At 33.2% G+C, this 24061-nt stretch overlaps 2 protein-coding genes across 7 annotated transcripts; both read left to right on the top strand.

The window, feature by feature from the left end:
- The first annotated feature begins 1473 nt into the window (after positions 1–1473).
- LOC112286884 (uncharacterized) lies at positions 1474–3377 on the top strand. Of its 6 annotated transcripts, none has more exons than XM_073536257.2 (4): positions 1496–1812; positions 2057–2221; positions 2412–2509; positions 2605–3377. In XM_073536257.2, exons 3-4 carry the CDS (start codon positions 2437–2439, stop codon positions 3093–3095), a joined length of 564 nt encoding a protein of 187 aa, XP_073392358.1. In that variant the 5' UTR covers positions 1496–1812; positions 2057–2221; positions 2412–2436; the 3' UTR covers positions 3096–3377. The 6 variants fall into 6 exon arrangements, with proteins under 6 accessions (XP_024385011.1, XP_073392358.1, XP_024385008.1 ...); XM_024529240.3 differs by having other exon boundaries at positions 1498–1719; XM_073536258.2 differs by having other exon boundaries at positions 1499–1719; positions 2081–2221.
- A 435-nt stretch (positions 3378–3812) lies between these two features.
- LOC112286883 (large ribosomal subunit protein eL8y) lies at positions 3813–5941 on the top strand. Its single transcript, XM_024529239.3, has 7 exons — positions 3813–3869; positions 4111–4167; positions 4327–4534; positions 4652–4821; positions 4946–5074; positions 5225–5317; positions 5663–5941. Exons 1-7 carry the CDS (start codon positions 3867–3869, stop codon positions 5792–5794), a joined length of 792 nt encoding a protein of 263 aa, XP_024385007.1. The 5' UTR covers positions 3813–3866; the 3' UTR covers positions 5795–5941.
- The last annotated feature ends 18120 nt before the right edge of the window (positions 5942–24061 follow it).

Below are 24061 nucleotides of genomic sequence, written 5' to 3'. Positions count from 1 at the left end.
TTCATTGAATTGGTCTAATCTTTAATAATATAGTATCTGTTTCTATTTTAAAATTAGTAAAGATTTATAATTTTAATTTTTGAATATAAAATAATAATAAAAAATTAATAAAAATTTATAATTTTAAATTATTTTTTAAAAAAATTATATGCCATGTTTTTACTAAAAAAAGAAGATAGGAAGATATACTAGATGGAATTCTTTAGAATATAAAAATAATAAAAATGAAAATAAAAATATTTATATAATACACCAATAGCACTTTCTTAATAAAACAAAATAGTCAAATTGCTTTTTTCTATACTAAAATATCTTAACTTGAGATTTTTAATAATCATCAGTTAGTTTAAATTAAGAAAAGGACAAAACAGAACTTAGAACTAAATCAGAATAATTAACCATATATATGCATATAGATAAAAACTATAGCTTCAATAGATTATTTAGATGTGCAATTAACTTATTGTTTACAATCAAAGACAGTATTAACTTTTACCAATAAGCAGCCATGAAAAAATAAATAGTCAGGTATTGTGATTAATTTTTTATGAATTTTTTATTTAAAAAAAATCTAAAGCAGAATTAGCAACTGCAGAAAATTTGTTATTAAGTTTTTTTTAATTCATTTGATCTTTTAAAGATACACAATTACAAAAAATAATAGCAGTAATAAAAAAATTATTTTAAATGTTCTAAAGAGGCAGAAATCCTATGTGTGAGTGTATATATATATATATATATATATATTTATATATGTATGTATTCAAATAAGCTTGAAATTTGGTAACTTTGGACCATTTCTATGTCAGTGCATTTGAAGAGGATTAAGAATTATAATATCTATTTTTTTAGCTTACATGATTATAATTTGAAATTCAAAGTTATAACTATAGAATACAGAATACTTCTAAAGCTCATGAGGATTCAATATATTTTTTAATCATGATTCATCTGTTTTAATATGAAAAAATTTCTAACCCTTTTTTTTTCTTTTTTCCAACAAATGTATGTATGTATGTATGTACTTAAGTGTGGATGCTAAAATGAGACCAGGGAGGGCATTGACGAAGGAAAGGGGCAGGAATTGGAATCTGGTGCTCCTGTTCTTTGGGCTCCTGTTCTGTTCTTTGCACTTTGGGGTTGTAAACCTGTCCCCCCCCCATCCCAGCAGAGGAGAAGGGGGCAGCAGGGGGGGGGGAGAAAGCGGTGATGATGGGAGGGATATGGATGGATTAATATAGGGTGGATGAAATGGCGAATGGATGGATGTTAGAGAGGGAGTGATATGGGGGATGGATGGATGGGGTGTGCTGCTGGGACAACTGCCCGGCCTGACGCGACGCGTTCTCGGCGGAGAGAGCCCCGGGGAAGCGGACAAGCCAAGCCAAGTTCGGGGGGGGGGGGTCAGCCTTGCCAGATCAGCACCCCTCACCCCATCCCCCACCGCCCTCCCTCAACTTCCCCCTGCTCTGCTCTGCTCTGCTCTCTACCTCGCCACACGTACTTTCCTCTTCCGTCCCCATGCTGCTCGCCATTATCATGCTGCTTCCAGCCTTTTTCTCACTTTCGCTACTACTTGCATGTTGATTAATTCAATGCAATGCCGCACCTGGCCTTGCACATCGTCTTCGCTGCCCACTTTCTCCAACCCAATTTCTTGCTGCCACTCCCGTTTTTGAAGTCCCAGGCCACCTCACTGCACACTCTACACTAGAACTGGTAACTAAGTCAACGCTCAGCTTGTTCACTACAGGAACGGCGTTCTGGATTTTAGAAATTCTTTTTGTGCTGAGTGCACTTGGGTCGTTTCAGGTTCTAATTCATATTCTTTCTTTGTATAACGTGGATTGATTCTGTACTCGTACCTAGTTGACGTCGTTCACGTCAAGTTTCCTAGTAGGGCTGAGTCTGCACGAATGTTTTCTGAATTTTTTTACCGTAATTCATGGGGTGGGCTTGTGATGAGGATTTTTCCAAGTTGACGACCGTCATGAATTTGAGCGAGTCATAAAACCCGTCAGATTCACTGTTGTGTCCGAATTTGAGAATTTCTTAGGCTGGCGTCGTCTGCACTGCATAGGAGGTTCTCGCAAATGAAGGCAACAGGAGTTTTGCAAAACGCCCTGCTTGTTATAGTACGCTTGCTTATCGTGCAGTATATCTTCCCTGCCGAGATTTTACCCTGCCGGGATTTTAGCGAAGAACACATCTGATTTGACATGTACGATCCCTCCAGTTTGGGTTTCATGTAAGAGTATTGAATTTCGATGTGCATGTAAGTTACACGGCATCTTAACTAGGGGGATTATCTGAAGCATCTTGACGTTGCAAACACCGAGAAGATTGAATTTTCTTGAGATTGTAGTTGATTCAATGATGGCATGAATCGACTAAGATGTTTGAATGTGCAGGGTAAAGGAGGAAGGGTGAAGCAAGATGGATCAGGTCTCCATCTGTGCTAGTCAATTTGCCGGCCTCACTTCTCCAAAGATTGGCATGCTTGCACCAGGTGATCATTGTACACCCTGATGAAACAGGATGATGTTTTGTGATAATTTACATTTGAGCCACTTGCCTGTAACACTATTGTTAATTTCGATTCAGGGGAGGGAATAAGTGTGTGGGTTCTAGGGCTACTCATCACCATAAAGGCCTTGGGAAATGAAACGGGTGGATCATACTCCTTGTGCGAGAAGGTTGTGTATCCTGGCCGAGAAGTCCCGCGGCATCTTCACACCATGGAGGATGAAATGTGGCTCATGCTAGAAGGGGAGCTCATTTGGAATGTCGGAGGTCGCGAGTCGCTCGGACGTGCGGGATCTTTTGTTCATCTGCCTCGGTTTATTCCGCACTCTTTCATGAACAAAGGAGAGAAACCGGCACGGATGGTGCAAATGTTTGCTCCCGGGGGCTTTGAGCAATGGTATCTTAGTGTAGGACAAGCAGTGCAAGATCCGTTGCAATTGCCTCCACAGGTCACCAGCGACGAACTCACGAAAGCCTTGCGACAAGGCAAGGAATACGGGATCCTGTTCATCGACCTCGAGGACAATTGGGAGCTTTCAAGCCAAGCCATGCACCCTTATTACAGATGACCGTCTCCACAAGCATCGTACTTTACGTTGTTTCTTAGTTTCGATCTTTTAGGCTATAGATGTACATTATTAGGCTGTGCTTTGTTTTCATCTAGTCCCATCAAGTATTTGAGGTTTTAGAGAAGAGGTTAAGCCGTCCATCACCTGAGGGTTTTATGACTCGTTTCCCTGCGGATCGTAAACAAACATTATAGAGATTAGACTGACAACCGTACTTTTTACCATATATGTGAAAAATGCTACACGACGATAGCACTCCAGTGATTGCTCATTCTGATCCCATTCAATTTTCTAAACCGATCACAACAACAATCGCATTTCATAGTTAATCAATATTATCACACCTCTTTCAGGATGGGGCGATCATTCTGGGCGTTTCATTTCAACAAGTATTGCAAAAACCTTGCTGCATCCTTCACATGTAATAAACCATCCAGAAACATCACCCTTACATTGCTTATTATCTATCGATTGACATGTGTGTATATATATATATATATATATATATACACACATATGCTCAGCAGAAGCTACGAAATAAGCAAAATTCCTCCCAGTCCCAACCAGGGGGGAAAGAAGGAATCAAGGGCTGGGTCCAACATTCAGACCAATAGGTTCGGGTGTTCCGAGGCTGGGGTAAGTCTAGGTCTGGGAGAGGCATGAAGGCAGGTTCCTTCATGACTCTGGTCGCTCCTCCGAATTGCTCTCTTTCGCTGCGCAGGCTTGTTGCCGTCACTCTGTCCCAGCTTTGCTCATCTCCCAACTTTCGCCATGGTACTATTGCTTTCTACTGTGTTTCGAGTTCGTAACGCTCTATGAAGTGCATCTCGCATGCTCATTTGTATTACTTCGGGTCGTGAGATATTAGGGGGTTTCCGATGGAAATTTTTGGAGTACCGCGGCCAGTCTTCCACGAATTTAGGGTTTTGGGGTTAGGAGCATCGATTAGGTTACTCGATGTTCAGATGTTTGCTTGTGCTTTTCATGGACTCTTATTTTCTGGTTGATGTTTCAGGCTCCCAAGAGGGGTACTTTGAAGACTCCGGCTCCAGCTGCGGTACAGAAGAAGCAGGTGAGTTAAATGGTGGTTCTACAGTTTAGGGTTTTATTTTGGACAACTTAAGCGGTTAGTGTGAAGCCGTCTTCTCTAATTAATTCATCCATCGTCGAATTATCCCCTCAGTGTTCTAGCCTGGGATGATTCTAACCTGCATTGTGTGGATTTGAGTAGACTCCGGTTAAGACCGTAAACCCTCTGTTTGAGAAGAGGCCGAAGCAATTCGGTATTGGAGGAGCCCTTCCGCCCAAGAGAGACCTTCACAGGTTCGTGAAATGGCCCAAGTACGTGCGCATCCAGCGACAGCGACGTGTTTTGAACCAGCGTTTGAAAGTGCCACCTGCGTTGAACCAGTTCACAAAGACTCTCGACAAGAACCTGGGTAAGAATTAGAGGAGTGAGCGTGAGTGCGAATTTGACAGTAGTAGGTCGGTAAATGGATTTGGTGATTGCCATGTTTGAGGTTCTAAATGTGACGGTTGTGGAATACGATGTCCAGCTACGAGCATGTTCAAGTTGTTGTTGAAGTACAGACCTGAGGACAAGGCTGCGAAGAAGGAACGTCTTCTGAACAAGGCGAAGGCTGAAGCTGAGGGTAAGACTTTAGAGTCAAAGAAGCCCGTGGTGGTCAAGTACGGCATCAACCACATTACATACCTCATTGAGCAGGTTCGGTTGCGTACCTCTGACGTTGTCCGGGGTCAAAGAATTTATAGAGCGAATTTGTGTCGTTTCAACACGTTGTCGAGGTAGATGGTGCTAACTTTGAATTTTATGGGCTACAATGTATCAGGGTAAGGCTCAGCTCGTGGTCATCGCCCATGATGTCGACCCAATCGAATTGGTAGTGTGGTTGCCCGCGCTTTGTCGCAAGATGAATGTGCCATATGCCATCGTCAAAGGAAAATCACGCTTAGGACAGGTAAAGTGTGTCAATTATGTTCGCAGTAAACATTTCGTATAGTAGTAAGGATAGCAATGGTGCTGGGAAGTGGTGTTTTTGATTTCGTAATACCTTCAGCCTGGGTTGTTGCCGCGTGGATATAGTAGTAACGGTAATTGTGTTGCGCAGATTGTGCATGCCAAGACCGCCACGGCTCTTTGTTTGACGTCAGTGAAAAACGAAGACAAGCATGAGTTCTCCAAGATCATCGAGGCTGTTAAGGTTTTTTTTTTTTTTTTTTTTTTTTTTTTTTGAGTTTGCTTTATCTTGTTCGCCTTCATAGATCGTAGTATGTAGCTATGTTGGTGTTGCACTTCTTGTGAATGCAGCTGTTGATGTTGAATGACCAACGTTCTCCGACCGGATTCTGGTTAGAGTTGCACTTGGGGAGAGTGTAGCCTTCCGGGCGCTTTAATTGTGTTGAAATGCTCCTGTCAAACAAAATGTAGCGATTTTACTTTAATTGAAGCTATGTGAAGAGTTATTGCTAGTCTTGGCGTGGACACGTCGCTGTGATTGCTATTGAGAGAGGTTCTGTTTTTAACGCTTGGTTTTCGTGGTATACAGGCTAATTTCAACGAAAAGTACGACGAGCATAGGAGGCACTGGGGTGGAGGTATCATGGGTGTGAAATCACAGGCCAAGTCGAAGATCAGAGAAAGAATTCTCGCCAAGGAAGCTGCCCAGAGAGCAGCTTAGATTTTGCAGGGTCTTCTGTCGGCCGGGCACCATGGCACTTCAGGTTTATTCTTGGAGGGAAGTTTAGTAACCTTTTTAAGTGGAACGTGGGGCCACCATTCTTTCCTGTCAATCAAATTTATATGATGATGTGTTTGGATTTGATTATGCTTTGGTGCAGTGTCTCCTTTGGGGCCTTCCTGATGAATCTGCTCGATGTGTGCCATTCAAGTTGCAATTCTGATTAGTTTTCTTGTTGTGGATACGTTTGTTCGCCTACGATTCTTTAAAACTCCCTCTGCACCAAGTTCATGATCCTTATCGTAGAGTCAGAAATTACACGTCAAATTGAATTCCTCTCAGCAAGTACATGGGGTTTTCTATAGTAAAATCTTTGTGTAGGAACAACGCAGGTACTCGCATCCAGCAAACTATGGAACTAGTTGTGACGGTGTTTCTTTTCATTGAATTCAGAGCTTCGATTTCAGAATCGTACCTGGATCCCAAAAATTAGTTAGAAAAGGACGAATTTCTTAACACAGTCAAATGCAACAAGAAATGGCTTTTCTAGTATGTGATTGGCCAGGAGTTGATGAGCTATGTCCTTCACCCAGGTGCCGCCCGAACCCGACCGCCCTGCCTAGGCATTTCTGACAAATTCAAATAAAACAACGTATTATTCATCACCATTTAATTTCGTTTAAGTCATTTGTGTAATTCTGCAAAAGCAGGTTTTAGGTGTATTAAATACAGCCAAGAACGTACTCAAATTAAAACTTGGTCATTAACTGCTATCCCAGCAGACTGGTCGTCCATGTTAACGACGGACAAACTCCGCACTCGTGAAGGCGAATTCATTGAAAATTATGCAACAAAGGATGTGGACCGACCAACTGGCCTCTTTTCCACTGACGAAGAATTCTGTCCGCCTCTCAAGGAAGGCTTCACTTCATTCTGCCTTCCTGCTGGGCGCCCTTCACAGTGGATTGGTCCTCATTTCTATCTTCTCATTGAGCGGCCCCCAACACAAGAGCCTGTGGTCTGGCAAGGCTGGATGCGTTGCACCCGGTTTGTGACGCTTACTAAAGGCAAGGATCAGACCCTTGAAGTCTTTCATTTGTTCGTAGGCCCTTAGCTTTGTTTGGTTTTCGACCCAGGCCGTTGGAAGTGGCTCAAACACGGGCTGCTTCATTTCTATTGTGCCCACACCGGGCGCCTTTTGCTTAACCCCCGGCCAACGCTCACTCGTACTATAGCCTCTCACGTCGGAATACCTTAAACAGTCATTTTTCAGCTCTCCTGGGGGGGGGGGGATTTTTTTTTTATTTTTTTTATTTTTTATTATAATTTTGTTTTTGAGTGGAGAAATAAGGTTTTGATGTGCTCCAAAAGAAAAAAATTGAATTGTCAGTGGTTTAATTGATATAAAATTAACAAAGGAGTTTTTGCATCTGATCTTTGACCCAAGTTGTAGACTTGAGCAAAACCATGTGGCCAAAAACCTGAACTTGGGTTCATGAGGCCACCATTTCTACAACCACATGGATGGAATTTTGTGCGCAATCAGAGGACTGATCCACATGCACGTTGGACAAAAGCCAGTGCTTAAGTGTGACCAAAAACCATGGAAAGGAGAGGCAAAAACTGTGTGTGCAATTGACCACACTCCGCTTTTCTGCCTGCTTGGAATGGCAAGAGCTAGGGCTCCAAAACTGTGTGTGCCATTGGCCACACTCTGCCCCTTGTAGAACTTAGATCCTCTGCCACTTGGAAACCATTCTTCATTTGGCCAGCACTGATCCGCATGTCAATGTAGATCATTGATATAGATACTCAATAACATAAAAATATGAATTTTGTAAAATATTAAAATTACACAATAAATAAATAAATATTATTTTGAATTTATTTTAAAAATATACAAGTAATATTATTAAAAAAATATCTTGTAATCTTATATATATTAATTGAAAACAAATCCCATTAAATACAACCTAGAAACTTCTTTGATTTATATTATGTATATATACAAACATAAAATCTTATAATTACTTCAATTATATTATTTTATTTATTTCTTTTGAGGTTATTTAAATAATATATTTTTAAAACTATATATATATATATATATATATTTAATTTTATCAATTTTAATGGTACAAAAATATCTTACAATGGTACGAAATAAGCATTGAAAAATTTCCAATGCTTAATACAAATATGATCTTACATTTTTTAGCATGACTTCTATTGCAAGTATTTGTAATATTATTTTAATTAAATATTATACATCTAAAAAAATTCAAAAATAGTCATGATAAGATTAAATTAAAATTAATAAGATTAAAAGTAATAAGGTACTTTGCATGTCAATATATATGTCCTAAACCTTAAATCACTCCATAGATAGAGAAGCTTTTATATAAAAAAGATCCAAGTCCTTTCTATCTTTGTCATTTTTTTCTAAATCAAAGCTCCTTAAAATGCCACTTTGGCTCATATTGCTTATAGAAAGTATCTTTGGCATATTTATGAATGGTATAATGAATTTTGTACATGGGATCATAGAATGCAAATGGATGTCAAATGATGGGAATTCAAAGAGATTAGAATGAAAAAAGGAAGACAAATTGGCAAATATTTGGCAAAAAGCAGGATCTAAATGGTGGTCTTGGAGTAAAACTTAGACTTGGTTGCAGCTTGGTTTTCAAATACGTACTTAGTTACAAATTGTATCTCTTGATGGCATTGTTTGGCATCTATGTGTACTCTCTATCACCTTCTTTATACAGTTTTTTTTTTATCTCTCTAGTGTAACTTTAGCTCATTCTGCTATTTTTATAATTTGAGATATATTGGCTTTTTGTGCAAGCAAAGCCTTTGTGTACTAGGTGGTTTCTTTTTCAACAACATAGCATACTTAGAAGGTAGCTGAAATGAGACTAGACTATCTCAAATATCCAAGATCCTTCTAATCTACAGCAATATAAAGCCTCATCACAAAATAGGACAAAACAAACTAAAAAAAAACTGAACGAAATTAAATAGAATAGGATGTGAAAGATAAAATTGAGCAAGTCGAAAAAAAATAGAATAGAACTCAACAGAAAGATATAAAACCAAATTTTACTAAGAAGTAGGATCCGAAGCCATACCTAACCAAATGCCTCAAAAGGCCTTGGCCAATTCTATTAATATCTTATCCTACCACCTTAAAATTTTTAGAATGTTCTTAGGTGGTAGGCCTCATTTAGATAACCGTCCTAAATTCTTTTTAAAATGTTCTATAGTGAGTCCTATCTAGTCCACTAATCTAATTTCAATTCTAGAAACTTCTATGATTTTTACTATTTATACAATTATCTTATTTATATTTTGTTACAATTAATCTCCTTCCACTAATGTGGAATATCCTCATTTTACTTCCAATGGTATCTCCAAATTGTCTCATGGCAATGGGTAAGGTTTTGTGTAGGTTCTCACATTGCATCATGAATGAGATAACCTTTCCAAAGAACTTTGTATTAAAGTTGTGAATGTCCACTGCCATGGTGAAGATAGCTATGCTGCAAAATATTGTCTATTTCATATTCTTCTTGGTCATCAACTATAACTAGTGGTGGTAGTAGTTGGTGTCGATTTGAAAAGTACTTTGGCTTGGTATGAAATTCCTTTAGTTGTAAAACATAGAAGATTAATTGGACATGAATATGCGGTAGAAACTTAAGATGGTATATAATATCAAAAATCACTGCAAAAACATAGAAAGGTTCAAGCCACTAAGGTACTAGTTTACGGATTTGGATTGATGTAGCAAGTAGGAAGTTGGCATTGAAGAGTAACACTTGATCATTATTTCAGAAGGTCTTGTGTTATCAATGGTTATCCACATACTACTTTTGTCAATTTTGTGCAATAAAGACGCAATGCTGTACCTCTTTTAAGGCCATTGTAAGCCATTGTATAAATTCCTTTATTGTTGGATTATCGAGTTATTGGTATCGATGGAACAATGGACAATTGCTATCATAATTGGATGTTGATCAATATTAAGGAAAAATGGTGAATGATTGATACTTATTTCAATACTATCATTGTAAGTAAATTCTAAGAACTTTAAGTATTCATCCTAATCATTATGATGAACCACCACAAATGTCTGGAGCATATCTTCCAAAATCTAATTTGCATATTCTATTTGCCCATCTATTTGAGGATGGAAGGTTATAGACATAATAAGTCTTGTACCTAGTAGCTTGAACAAGATTTGCTATAAACTTCCTGTAAAGCATGGATTCTGATTTAAAATGATCACACGAGATAATCTATAGTGAAAAAAAATGGTATCAAAGAAGACTCATGCAAGTATTGAGACATCAATATCAAAGTGTACCACAACAAAATGAAGTTGCTTTGAGAGCGGATCTACAAAGACAACAATTACGGTATGATTGTGAGACGTCTACAACAAACATGTAATGAACTCTTCAGTCACGTGCTTCCAGCATATTATAGATAACAAAATTGGCTGCAATAGTCTAAGAGACATAACGATCTATGCTTTATTACATTGAAATAACTTGCAAGAGCATATAAAGGCTCGAATATCACAATCCAAACCTATCCAAATCTATGTCCTTGAGATCTATTCTAGGATCTTTTCTTGTCACAAATATCCACATATTGGAATGTCATGTCCTTCTTGAAGTATATGCATCTAAAGTTTAGTATTATTAGATACATAAATTTACTTTTTGAAATAGAACAAGCCATCACTAAGAGTGTAATCCTGATATTATATATTGCCCACCTTCAACCAATTGCTAACCATCTTGAAATAAACATCCCAATATGAGCTTCTTTCTATTTTTCTACTTTTATTAGATCTGAAATAACAATACTATTGATAGCATCTTTTGCCTAATCTTCCAATTCATCTTTCAAGTCTGATCTTTTCAATAAGTTGTTTGGCACAACATGTTGTCACCCTTGCTTGTACTCAAGCTGGATATTAAAAAGCTACAACTATTCTTCTCAATGATGATGTTGCAATTTTATATTTTCTAGATGCAAATCACATAGCAAAGGTTGATGGTTAGTCCAAACAACCACTAGCTTCTCCAATAGATAGTATCGCCATACCTTTGTAGCATGTACAATTGCTAATTGCTCTCGATTATAAGTAGAATAATTGTGCTCTGCCCTTATAAGCTTGTGTGATTCATATATTGCAAGTTGAAGGTCCCTACCAAAGCCTTATTGAAGGACAACTCTAATAACAAAGTCAAAAGCATGAATGTTAAGCATACAAAGAAGTTTAAGATTATATAGTTATAATATTGGAACAGTAATGAGTGCCTCCTTCAACTTATCAAAGACATTTTGCTGCTCCAATTTCCATTCAAATGGAGCACCTTTCTCCAATAGATGTGTCAATGAAGCAACAATGTAAGCAAATCACCAAACAAAATGGTGATAGTATCCACTAAGGCCTAAAAATGAGCGAGCTTCAAAAGCATCTTTGGAAGTTGGCCAATCTTCCACTACTTTCATTTTATCTTGCTCCATATGTATGCTTTTGGACGACACCACATATCCTAAAAAGGTGACTTCCGACTAATAAAGTTTATATTTTGATTGCTTACAATAGAAGTGACTATCTTATAGATGATACAATACTTTTTATAGGTATTATTTATGCTCTTCAAGGGTTTTATTTAATATGAGAATATCATCAATGAAGACAACTATAAACTTGTCAAAAATGACTTGAAACAATTTGTTTATGTGATCCATGAAAGAGATAGGAACATTGGTGAGGCCAAAGGATAAAATCAACCATTTGAAATGTCCATAGCATGTAGAAAATGTCGTCTTTTCTACATCAACTCTTAAAAAAGGTATTTGCCAATAGTTGCTTCAAAGATCTAATTTACTAAAGATAGTCACACCTTGAAGTTGGTCAAGAAGATCACCCATGTATGAAAGTAGATATGCATTTTTAACAGTTTGCTTATTGAAAGCTTGATAGTTGATGCAAAGGCAAAGTCCACCATCTTTCTTGGATATAAAGAATAGAGATGCTCTCTAAAATAATGTGCTTTTTCAAATGAGGCCTTTTTTTGAAAGTTTGTCCAATGTCTTTTGTAATTCTTTAAGTTCTTTTGGTGCAAGGTAATAAATTAGTCAATTTGCTGGTTTGGCTCTAAAAAATAGTTTTATTTGAAAAAAGGCGCCTTGATTAGAAGGTACACCACTACATAAGTTGATTGGAAAGACATCTTGATATTCTAATATGAATTATTCTGCATGTTGTCAGGGTAGAGAGAATTTGCTTTAAGAAAGTACTGAGCTCTTGGTTGACACTAATTACTCAATCAAGTCTTGAGATAAGAAAGACGAAGTTCATATATATATATATATATATATATATATATATATATATATATATATATATGTCACTTTTAGGATCAATTACATTAAACATATAAATCTTAAGTTTCCAAAAATATCCAAAATATGATAAAAAAAACTCTAAATCCTTATATATCCTTATCAAGTATTATTCTCAAATTTCAACAATTCATATCTTCCAATCGGATCATTCAAACATATTCAAATTATACATGAAATATTGATATACTTCTAAAAACTATGACAACAAATTTCAACTATAAATGCTTTTATAAGAGATATAAGTCATAAAATTTTCGTTCTAGTTGTACCTTCTAATCTCCAAAACTTGCCATAAAACTCCTTGTATGTTCAAAAGAATAATAGCATATCTTAAAATAATACCTTAACTTCAAATAGTTATAACTTTTTTTATCCTAATTCCGAATTTACTAATTTTTATATCCAAATTATAGCCCAAATTCTAAACCTTACAACTTTAGCTTTTGATTCTCAAATGCTTATCTAAGGTCACCAAAAATACATCTTATGATCATAGACTACTTCCTAAAAGCCTATTTTATATGGCTTTCGACCAATAGGGATGAAAATCCTCACCTTTTGCCTTCATTCATCCATATCTTATCTTCATCCTTCCAAACAAGCTTCTTAATAGTTTGAATCTTTAACTTTAAGCTCCAATATTCTCTTATAATTTTATTCTAAATATCTAAATTCCATATAATTTAAACACTATAATAAAAATAAATAAACCTCAAAATAAATTTTCTTACATCAATTCTTTTTATATTAATCTAATAATTACTCTAATATACATCAAGACTTATAAACATGTTATAGGTTTTAATTGATTTTTGTATACTATAAATAATTACAATATGACACCGTTCTACCTCTTTCTCTATTTTTTCCACCATTGATGTAAGATTTAGAACCACCATATATATTGGTTGCTCATGTTGTATTTTTTTCTTTATAAGAGTCATTCTTATAACTAAGTCTTTGGTTGCAGATTGTTTTTCTTCTTTACTTGATGCAGAGGTGTAAAGAATTACCTCATATTTACTATCTTTAAAAGAAATTGTCTTTACTATCCAATCGACTTATTTATTTTTTATTTTTAGCCATGGCATACTAAAGATAATATCATACTTTAGCTTTGTCACCTTGAATCTCTCTCTTAAGATATAGGCATTTATCAATCTTAAGGTTTCTTCTTTACACATCTCACTTAATACATTCTTTGGGTCATTTGTAAGGTATATACTTCTTTCTTTGATTTCTTTAGTTTTAATTCTAAGTCAATCAACAATTTCAGTTGAGATGCAATTTTTTGTAGAGCCACAATCTATAAGCACTAGACATGGTTGTCTTCTTAGTAGTTTGATTAGATATACTAGTCAACTCTTTTTATAGTTATTCAAGACCATACTATTTGTCTCTAAAAGATAGTAGCTATTCTTAGTGTTGGCCCTCAACACCTTTATTAGGGAGCTCCATTTTTTTGCTCTAATTCATTATTGACTTGATGAATTTTGAAACTATAAACCGGCGAAGTCTTGTTGGTGCTTGAATTTTCATGTTTTAGACAACCTCCAATCCAATAGCCTAGCTTCCAGCAATAAAAATACAATCCTTTTTGCACTAATATTTGTCGTTTTTATACTATCAATGATTCTTGTAGGGCATCAATCTCCATTGGCATTGATTGTCATATCATAGTATTACATAGTGATACAAGACTTTGTACTATAAGTCATACTCCATAATTTCAAAAATCTATAGCATCGATCTTTTTTACAATCCAAATCACCTCTTTGAATGTTTACAGATCCCTTAACTCCACCTCTCATTGGATCCTAGGTTTCAAACCTTGTATGAACAAATCCATCATCTCCGCATCCAAAACATTGCCATTTTGGAGACATAGTATCATAGACATATACATTTATTCCAATAGTTACTTATACGATTAGGTAGAAGTAGATAAGTATAGGTTAATTTTATAAAGTCTTTTAGAGAAGCTTTTTAGAAGCTTCATAGATGTGGTTTTGACTTTAGATGTATTAGTAGGATAGAAACTTGGCCAATAAATTAACCACGTATTGGTAGCTTGTGGAACAAGTTAATTCCATATAGTAGCTTATAGAACAACTTAACTATGTAGTGTATACATAGATAACTTGCCTTGCAAGTTAAGACATGTGGTTAGCAAAGTCAACACATGTTGGAGGTCCTATAGAATATTGCCACATAACTCTTAGTTAGAGAGTATATATGGAAGCAAGAGTGAAGCCTTCTTCACTCTTATCAATGCCTTTTTAGTCTTTAGTCTTATTTCAAGACTTTTTGGTTTTTTTATTTTTGGCAATAGCTATTCTAGTTTAATATTACATCACCTTTTGAGTGACTTTCTAATTTTTTTAAGTGACACAAGAGTATATTGAAGATTTTCTTTCTTCGAGATTTATGACTTTGATATTTAGATAAGAGTACTAACATAGTTTTTTTGTCTTATTTTAGAAGTGAGTGGATTATTCTACTCCTATTATTATATTTTGAAGGTTATAGACCATCCATCTTTAAACAAAAAATCTTCTTTTTTAATAATGATCTTTTCCTTAAAAAAAGTGGATTACCTCTCTTTGTAAATTTTTTTATTAGAGGTTACAGATTATCCTCTTTTAATTTAACTTTTTGGATTTGTTTGAGTTGTCTATGGAATGAAAGATTAAAGATGCTACTCCTAGAAGAAGTAAGAATAGATTTACAAGTATTGAGGATTTTTACAAGCTTGTCGATATTTTTAGGACAGAAATTTTATGTATCATCAATGTCAATCATGGAAGCACTACTTCTATATCTATGGAAGAAATCCAGAACCTATATCAAAAAATTGTGTAGTTGAGAGAAACAAGTCGATCAGCCTCATAACCAAATTCATGAGATTTTTCTTCTACAAGCTCAAGAGAGGTAAGAATTAGTGTGCTTGAGAAGTTTGATGGAATAAGATCAAAATTTTGAGGGTTTTATACAAAAAATTAAGCTCTACTTAAGGTTACACTCTTTCCAATACACGGATGGATTTACTTAAGTCAACTTCATAAGCACACTTCTATTTGAAAGTGCTCTTTTTTTATTTGCATCTTTGATGGAAAATGATTCATGACTTCTTTTTGATTTAAATTTATTTATAGAAGTATTTTTGGCTATATTTGGAAAAAGTGATCGAGAATAAGTAGTAGAGATCAAACTCTTATCTTTATAAGAAGGATCACAATGAACTACTACATACGTTGCTGAATTCCAAAACCTTGCTTGTGATGTGGACTTGAATGACATAATACTTATCAATCAATTTTGAAATGGATTAAAAGATAATGTCAAAGATTTATTATTAATAATGTTGAAAGTAAAATCTTTAAAATAATTTATTACTCAAGCCATTGCATGCAATAATTGATTATTTGAAAGACATTAAGAATAAAGATTTGAGTAGAGAGGAACAAGTCAAGTAATGACAATAGCTCTTAAGTTTTCTAAAACATATTCATTAAGGCCAAAACTAATATAAATTGATGTGATACGTTTTAAACCTCTCATAAAGCAAGAAAAGTCTCAACGTCGTCGAGACGGTTTGTGTTTATATTGTGGAGAAACCAAGCACACTACTCAATATTATGCAAAGAAGCAATACAATTACAAATCGAGGTACAAAATTACCAAAGAAAATAATATATCAAAAAATGAGTTTTTCTAGCTATAATAAGGACCGTTGATGTGTTGTGGTTTGGCTACCATGTGAAAATAATGTGATTATGTATTTAATGTACAATTTACTTAACAACATGATGAAAGCCATGTTATTAGATTTTAGTTGATTGTAGAATGTGGTTAAATTACTACTTTAAAAGAAGATTATTTAAAAGGATTACTATTAGAATTTTTATAACTTTATTTTCTTTTGATAGTAGCTTTTGAGATTGATTTTGTTGGTAGTAATTTTAAATATTTAGAATCACCTTTATTAGACATTGGTGATCCTTGAAGTCTTATTTTGATTCTTTAATTTGGTGTTTAGGGCATATATTGAGTAAATCTTGTAAAGAAAAGAGTTAGAGAGAGATTTTGGTAGTAAAAAGAGAATTTAAGGCATCCATATAGATGAATGGAGATGGATGATGAAAATCTCCATTCCTGTTGATCAAAAATCATGACCAATGGGCTTTGAGGAGGCTGCCCGAGGCCATATTAGAGATTAGGGTTAGTTTTTCGGGACCATTTTAGCTTTGAAGGCTAGGGTCAGAGATTTTAGGTTTTTGGCTATGGTTTTGGTATAAATCTTATATGATTTGGAGTTTATATGAAGGAGATATAGGTGCTCAAAGTTAAGGTGTTAATTTGGAAGCTACTGTCACTCTTTTTGGCATAACGCATGCGTACGGAGGGCAATTGAGGATCGGCGACTGAGATTGAAGAGAGCACTTTTTTAGCTATACTTTTTTTATATTGCTTACTTGATTCCAAGTTATAATAAAGGAGATATTGGATTTTGAAGTTAGCACTTGCAATCTAAGGGTAGTAAGTGACCCGATTTACTAGTGGTTGTGTCTTGAGCTATATTTTGAGCAATTTGACAAGGTTTTGGCTCAAAATTTTAGGAAATGTGTAAATTCATGTTAGTAAACTTTGTACATAAGTTTGATGAAATTTGAATATTGGATTCTTGAGATATTAAGAAAATAGTGCTTGAGTGCTTATAAATTAGGATTTAAATCATCTACTAGGATTTCTTAGATTCCAGAAGATCGGAAATGAATTTGTGGTTGGTTTTTTTGTGGTAAAAGTTAAGGATGAATTATACCTATCCTATAAATTTGAAACAAATTAAATAGCTAGATCAAGAGTTATAAATTTCTAAAGTTCAAGAAGAGAAAACGCTTTGCGGAAAAAATATGTTTTGAAGGAATTTTGTTATATTTTGAGTTTTATGTAAATTAAAAGAGATTTGGAAGTTAAGACAAGATTCATATAAAATTTTTTAAGCTAAACTCTCTATAGCTAGATATCTAGTATATTCCCAGATAGCAAATCACGCTATATGACATTGTATGGCTAGAATCATGTGCAACATCTAGTAAAGGTCATATTTTCTCTTCAAATCCCTTATCTTATTTTATAATAGATATATGTTTAATACCTAAAAATCACAAAATCTTTGCCTTATTAGATTCAAGAGCTTCAACCTATTTTATAGACAAATGTTTTGTCAAAAATCAAAAAATATCTTTATTCAAGAAAACTAAATCTGTACATGTAGAAGTCATAAATGGTTGCTCATTGTCTTTTAGAAATACTAGCTATGAGTAATAGATGATTTTATTATTTTCTATTTAGATGATATTCTAATCTACTCTAAGGACATAGAAGAACATGAATTTTATATTCATCACATGTTACACAAACTTAGAAATGTAAGATTATATACTAAGTTAAAAAAGTATGTATTCCATACTACTCAAGTTGAATTTTTAGGGTACATCATTTCCAAAGAAGGGCTTATGATGGATCCCAAGAAGGTCCAAACTATCATAAATTAGAAGATTTTAAGAATAATATGATATGTGCAATGTTTTTTGGACTTTGTTAATTACTATTGAATCTTCATGAAGAACTTTTCTCAAGTTGCAACTCCACTTATAAGTTTGACTTATAAAGATAAACTTGAGTGGAATAAAGAAAGAGAAGCATTATTTGATGCTTTAAAGAAGAAGTTTACTTCTGCATCAATCTTGTATTGCATCGACTTCTCTAAGATTTGTTTTTGAAAATAGACACATTAGACTTTGTTATAGATGCCATGTTATTACAAATGGGAACATATGACAAACTCCATTTAGTAGCTTTGTGTTCTAAAAAATTATCAATAGCCGAGATTAATTATAAGATCCATGACAAAGAGCTCCTTGCAATCGTGGATTTATTTCAAGCATGGCATCATTATCTAGAAGGTACTTTAAGTCTAGTCACCATATATATAGATCATAAGAACCTCAAGTACTTTATATCAGTACGTAGTTTGAATCATCGTAAAGCTCATTGAAGCATGTTTTTATCCAAATACAATTTCAAGATTACTTATCAATGCCAAAAATAATAAGGTCTATTAGACGCCCTTTCTAGAAATTCTTATCTTGCATCAAAAGAAGGACATGCATCTTTTGATCAATAAAGAATGATTGTCTTGAAGCTTGAGCATTTTCATCTTGAAGCAATAAAATCAACATTGATTGTTGATTCATTCTATGTTAAGCAAATTCAATCAAGTAAGTCCTTTGATCCTCTTTTTCATGATATCAAGAATACTTCGTCTAAGTCCTATGACACTTCAAAGTTTGAATACAAGAATAATCTATGATATTTTGAAGATTGCTTATATATTCCAAAAAACAAGGCATGATTATGTGTCCTTCAAGATTGTTATGATTTTTCAATAATTGAACATTTTGGATTCAATAAGACTGTGGAGCTAATATCAAGAGATTTTTGGTGGCCTCAAATGTGAAAGGCAATCAAGGACTTTGTACAATCATGTGATACTTATTCACGATCCAAAACTCCTTGCCATTGATCTTATAGACTTTTTAAGTGTTACTAATTTTAAAAAAATTATGGTCTTTTGTTTCTATAGATTTAATCATAGATCTTCTAGTCTCATGTTCATATGACTCTATATATATAATCATAGATCACTTCACCAAAATGATATATTTTATATTATGTACAAAATCTATTTTAAGTAAAAAATAGCTAAGCTTTTTATTAAAAATATCTATTACTATCATGGATTTTTAAAGGATATTATATTAGATAGAGAGATTCAATTTGTATCAAGATTTTAAAAAATCTTATTTAAGATTTTAAAAGTGCATACAAATTTTTTTTTAGCTTTTTATTCTCAAATTTATGGACAAATAAATCAATTGAATAAAGTTTTCGAGCAATATTTGAGGTATACCATCAACTATCATTTATATGATTGGGCAATTCTTTTGCCATTAATAAATTTTGCATATAATAATTTGGTACATTCTTCTACTCAACAAACACCTTATTTTACTAATTATGGTTATCATTCATGTCTTGATACTTTTGACTTTTCAAATGTTGATAATCATGTGGCAAAAGATTTAGCAAATCATTTATCAAAGCTACATGCAAAAATGAAGATACAATTAAAAGAAGCTTAAGAATAACAAAAAATGAACGTGGATGTATATTACCAAAAATAACCACAATTCAACATAGGTGACAAGGTATGGTTACTTTGTCATAATATCAAGACTACTTGTCCTTGTGATAAGTTGGACTATCATAGACGAGGACCTTTTTCTATTTGTGAATAAATCAATCTTTTTGCTTATTGATTACATCTATCAAAGTCTATGAAGATCCACCCTATATTTCACATATGCCTTTTTAAGCCATAAAAGATAGTGAATATCCCAAAAAGAAGTCAAATGCCACCTCTTCTATAGAAGTGGATAATAATCAAGAGTTTGAGATAGAAGAAGTCTTAGACTCAAGGTGACGCCAAAATAGGTTGAAATATTTTATTTATTGGTACAAATTTGATATTAGTGAATGCACATAGGAGCCATTAAAGAATCTTACAAATAAAAAAAAGAAAGTTAAAGCCTTTCATCAATGACATCCATCAAAATCAAGATAAAGAATAGCAAATCTTTACTTTAAAAGAAATAAGATCAGAAGAAGATAACATTTGACTTTCTATCTTTCTTTGTAGCTTTTGCATATTTGTAATACTAAAGAGATGGAGAACCAACAACTAGGAGATTCAACTCAAGAGCTTTCATTTGCAGACTTATCAAATGAGACATTGCGATTGTCACAACCTTTAAGATAACAAAATTGAGATGAAGATCCTCAAGAATGACATGTCCTTTCTAGAATAGATGGCAAGATGCAACATGTTTGATATCACGACTTTAGGAGAGACTCTCAATGTTTGGTGATTTTAATAGAGGTAGGAGCAACTCTTGATAATGTTCCAAATATTTTATTTGAAGGAAGTTTCAAAGACCTCAACAATGACCAAATAATAGGGTGGTCTTCTTGCCATAGTATGAAATACTATGGATGGCTAATAGGGCCTATCAACTATCTTTGAAGACAACAAAGATCGGAGTATGTGGCAAATATAATTTGTTGTATCTTGAACTTCTTCAATATATGAAGCTGACTCTTTACGGAACTCGTCCCTAAAAGAGGAGGTAATGTCATGGTTATATATATATATATATATATATATATATATTTACTCCAATAGTTACTTATTTGATTAGGTAGAAATAGGTAAATATAGATTAATTTTATAAAGTCTTTTAAAAAAGCTTTTTACAAGCTTCATAGATGTAATTTTGACTTTAAATGTATTTGTAGGATAGAAACTTGGCCAAAAAATTAATCATGTATTGGTAGCTTGTGGAACAAGTTAACTCCATGTAATAGCTTGTAGAATAAGTTAACTCCATGTAATAGCTTATAGAACAAGCTAACTATGTGGTATATATATAGATAACTTGCCTTGTAAATTAAGACATATGACTAGCAAAGTCAACACATATTGGAGGTCCTATAGAATATTGCCATATAGCTCTTGATTAGAGAGTATATATTTTGAAAAGAGTGAAGCCTTCTTCACTCTTGTCAATGCTTTTCTAGTCTTTAGTCTTATTTCAAGATTTTTTTATTTTTTTATTTTTAGTAATAGCTATTTTATTTTAATATTACATCACCTTTTGAGTGTCTTTCTAGTTTTCTTAAGTGACATAAGAGTGTATTGAAGATTTTTTTTTCTTCAAAATTCATGTCCTTAACACATAGGGATTTAAATTGGGAGACATAATCTTGCACCAATCTAGCTTGTGTAAGATTTGCCAATTCATTGTATACTATTTTTTTTGTATTGATGGGCCAAAATTAATTCCTAAACTTGATCTCAAATTCCTCCCAATCACAAAATCCACCTTGAACTCTATAGTTTTGAATTTGATGTCGCCACCAAATAGCTGCCGTATCCCTCAAATAGTTGGCTATATATATATAATTCCTTCAATAGTATTTGCCCTAGATAGTTACAAGTATTTTTGCATATTGAAGAACTTTTGACATATATCCTTTTTTCTTGAAGTTCTAAAGTATGTACTAGGCTTATTCAGTTTCAACCTAGCAGATGTCAATCTCTTTTCCTTGAGGCTTCTATTTGCCCTTACAATATAGCTATCTGGTCCAAGAAGTGTTATATTTTAGCTCCTATCTGTGATTACTTTGCCATATCTCCTAGATTATCATTTCTCTATTGGATTCAATTATTGTAATGTCTTTTTTACCTCTTGGTTGACTTTTTAAGAGTATCTCATGGTAGCCTCAAGACAATACTTAGTATAACCACAACAATTGACTTTGGACTAGATAATGACTATTGACATGCTATCAAAAGTAAATAATCTAACATTCACTTTGATTCAATGAAACAAGACTAGACTATCTCAAAAATCTAAGATCCTTCTAATCCATAGCAATATAAAGCTTTATTATAAAATAAGACAAAATAAACTAGAAAAAATTGAACGTAATTAAATAGAATAGGACATAAAAGACAAATTAAGCAAACAAAAATAAAATAGAACATTCATGAATAGAAAGATGTAAAACAAAATTTTATTAAGAAGAAGGATTCGAAGCCATATTTGATCAAATACCTCAAAAGGCCTCAGCAAGTCCTATTTTATCTTATCCTATCACCTTTGATTTTTTAGAATGTTCTTAGATGGTAGACCTTATCTAATAACTACCTTAAATTTTTTTTTTAGAAGGTTCCATGGTAAGCTCTATTTAGATAATTGCCCTAAATTCTTTTTAAAATGTTCTATCATGGATCCTACCTGATCTACTAATCTAACCTCAATTCTAAAAAATTCCATGGTTTTAACTATCACAATAATTATTTTGTCTATATCCTATTATAGCAGCCTTCTTTATGGCTTGTAACTCCCATTTTGAGATTTGTTCTATTTGCTCTATCACATGTCATATAATTATTTCTTCTTGCTATCCTTACTTTTTTCTCTTATCTTTAATGATCTTTCTCTACTTGCAAGACCTTACATCAAAGTCCTATTAAATTTGTTACTTCATATTTACGTGAAGTGAGTATGATAGATTTTGTAAAATCCACTAATAAATCATATTATTGTTGATTAATCCAAGAAATATAAGATAATCTCAAGAATTACATTATAGACTCTTAATTCTCCTCTTTAGATCTATCTCTTTTATTCTATGCTTAATTTCTCCTTTCGTCTAGTTTTAGATCTTTTGGTTGAAAATTTTATATGAAAAAATGATATTGGTGGTATTTGGCTATTGTACAAAGTCTCATTCTAGCTACTCCTTATCCAAAGCAATTGATGAGTCTATGGTATTGACAAAAGAATTGCTTGGATAGTTTTGAAACCAATACATCTATAGGCTATAAGTGATAGAAGGTGTAGAATAGCAATCTCATAATATTGAAGTCAAAATTAAAAATAAATTATATAAATTAGAGCATTGTTGTAATATGTGAAGCCTTACTTGAAAATGCACTAAGCACCTATCTGTAGAAGATAAAAAGTTTTTTGCAACAATAAGATTTTAATTCTAATAGAATCCTAAATATCTCCAATTAAATCTTAACAATGATAACTAAGCTTTAATCAAATCCAAAGAAACCTCAAAAAAATTATAAAAAAAGTATGAAGAAATCCTAAGGAAATTGAAAGAAAATATTAAAATAAAGTCCAAAATATATCTTAAATAAAATCCAACCAAATCTTTATTTAATCCTAGTTAAAATCTTAGTAGTTCTTACTTACATCCTAAGTCAAATTCTAATTAAATCCTAAAAATATCCTAAATTTTAACCAATTCTTAAATCCTAAACCAATAATAATCAAATTAACCTAAGCTTAAGATAGTTTAGAACCTCAATATCTATCAATTATACCATTGATCTTGCTTAAGATTTTATACACCTTTCAATAGCTAAGTTGACAACAAGCACACAAAATTTGATAAAGATCAAATTTACTAAATAGAAGATCAATCTTAAATTCTACTAAGGTGTTGGGTAGCCTCCTACTCCAATCTAAATGTTGAACTTCTAGTGCCAATATTTCTTTTTTGAACCATTGAATTTTCTCCAAAATACACTTAAATTGTGGAAAATCAAGTATAGTTTTTATACAAAATATTTTATTTCAATAAATTGTTAAAAATCTTAAAAATATTCATTGACTGTAATATTTTTATTTTTCACCACATAATTGTATTATTATACAACAACATAATATGACTATAATATCCATCAAGTAACAATAAGTAGTATTTTCTTATAGAAATATATTTTTGGTAGATGTGCTTCATAAAATGAATAATTTAGGCTAAAAACAAATATTAGGTCATTCAAGCTTAACATTGCATAGACATGATTGCTTTTAATTTTTACTCTTTTATATAATTTGTACTAAATCACTTTCTATAAAAAATATAAAACAAAGATATGGCCTTATTAAAGGCATTTATTGTAAGAAGATATAACAACTACTCTTATTGTTTGAGCATCACAAATTGTATGCGACATGTGCTAGATTTTGCAATGACCATTCTTCTATCTCTTTTTCTTAAATATCCCATTTTTATATAAAATACAAAGAGATCAAAAATAAATAAAAATAATTATGAAAGATAAGTAAAACAAAGTGAGGTATTAAATTACCTGCTTGTATACTTATCTCATTGTAATTTCAA

Source organism: Physcomitrium patens, chromosome 9, assembly GCF_059467195.1.
Source record: "Physcomitrium patens ecotype Gransden chromosome 9, ASM5946719v1, whole genome shotgun sequence".
Classification (NCBI taxonomy): domain Eukaryota; kingdom Viridiplantae; phylum Streptophyta; class Bryopsida; order Funariales; family Funariaceae; genus Physcomitrium; species Physcomitrium patens.
The sequence above is the reverse complement of the archived record's forward strand: the minus strand, read 5'-3'. Positions and strand labels throughout refer to the sequence as shown.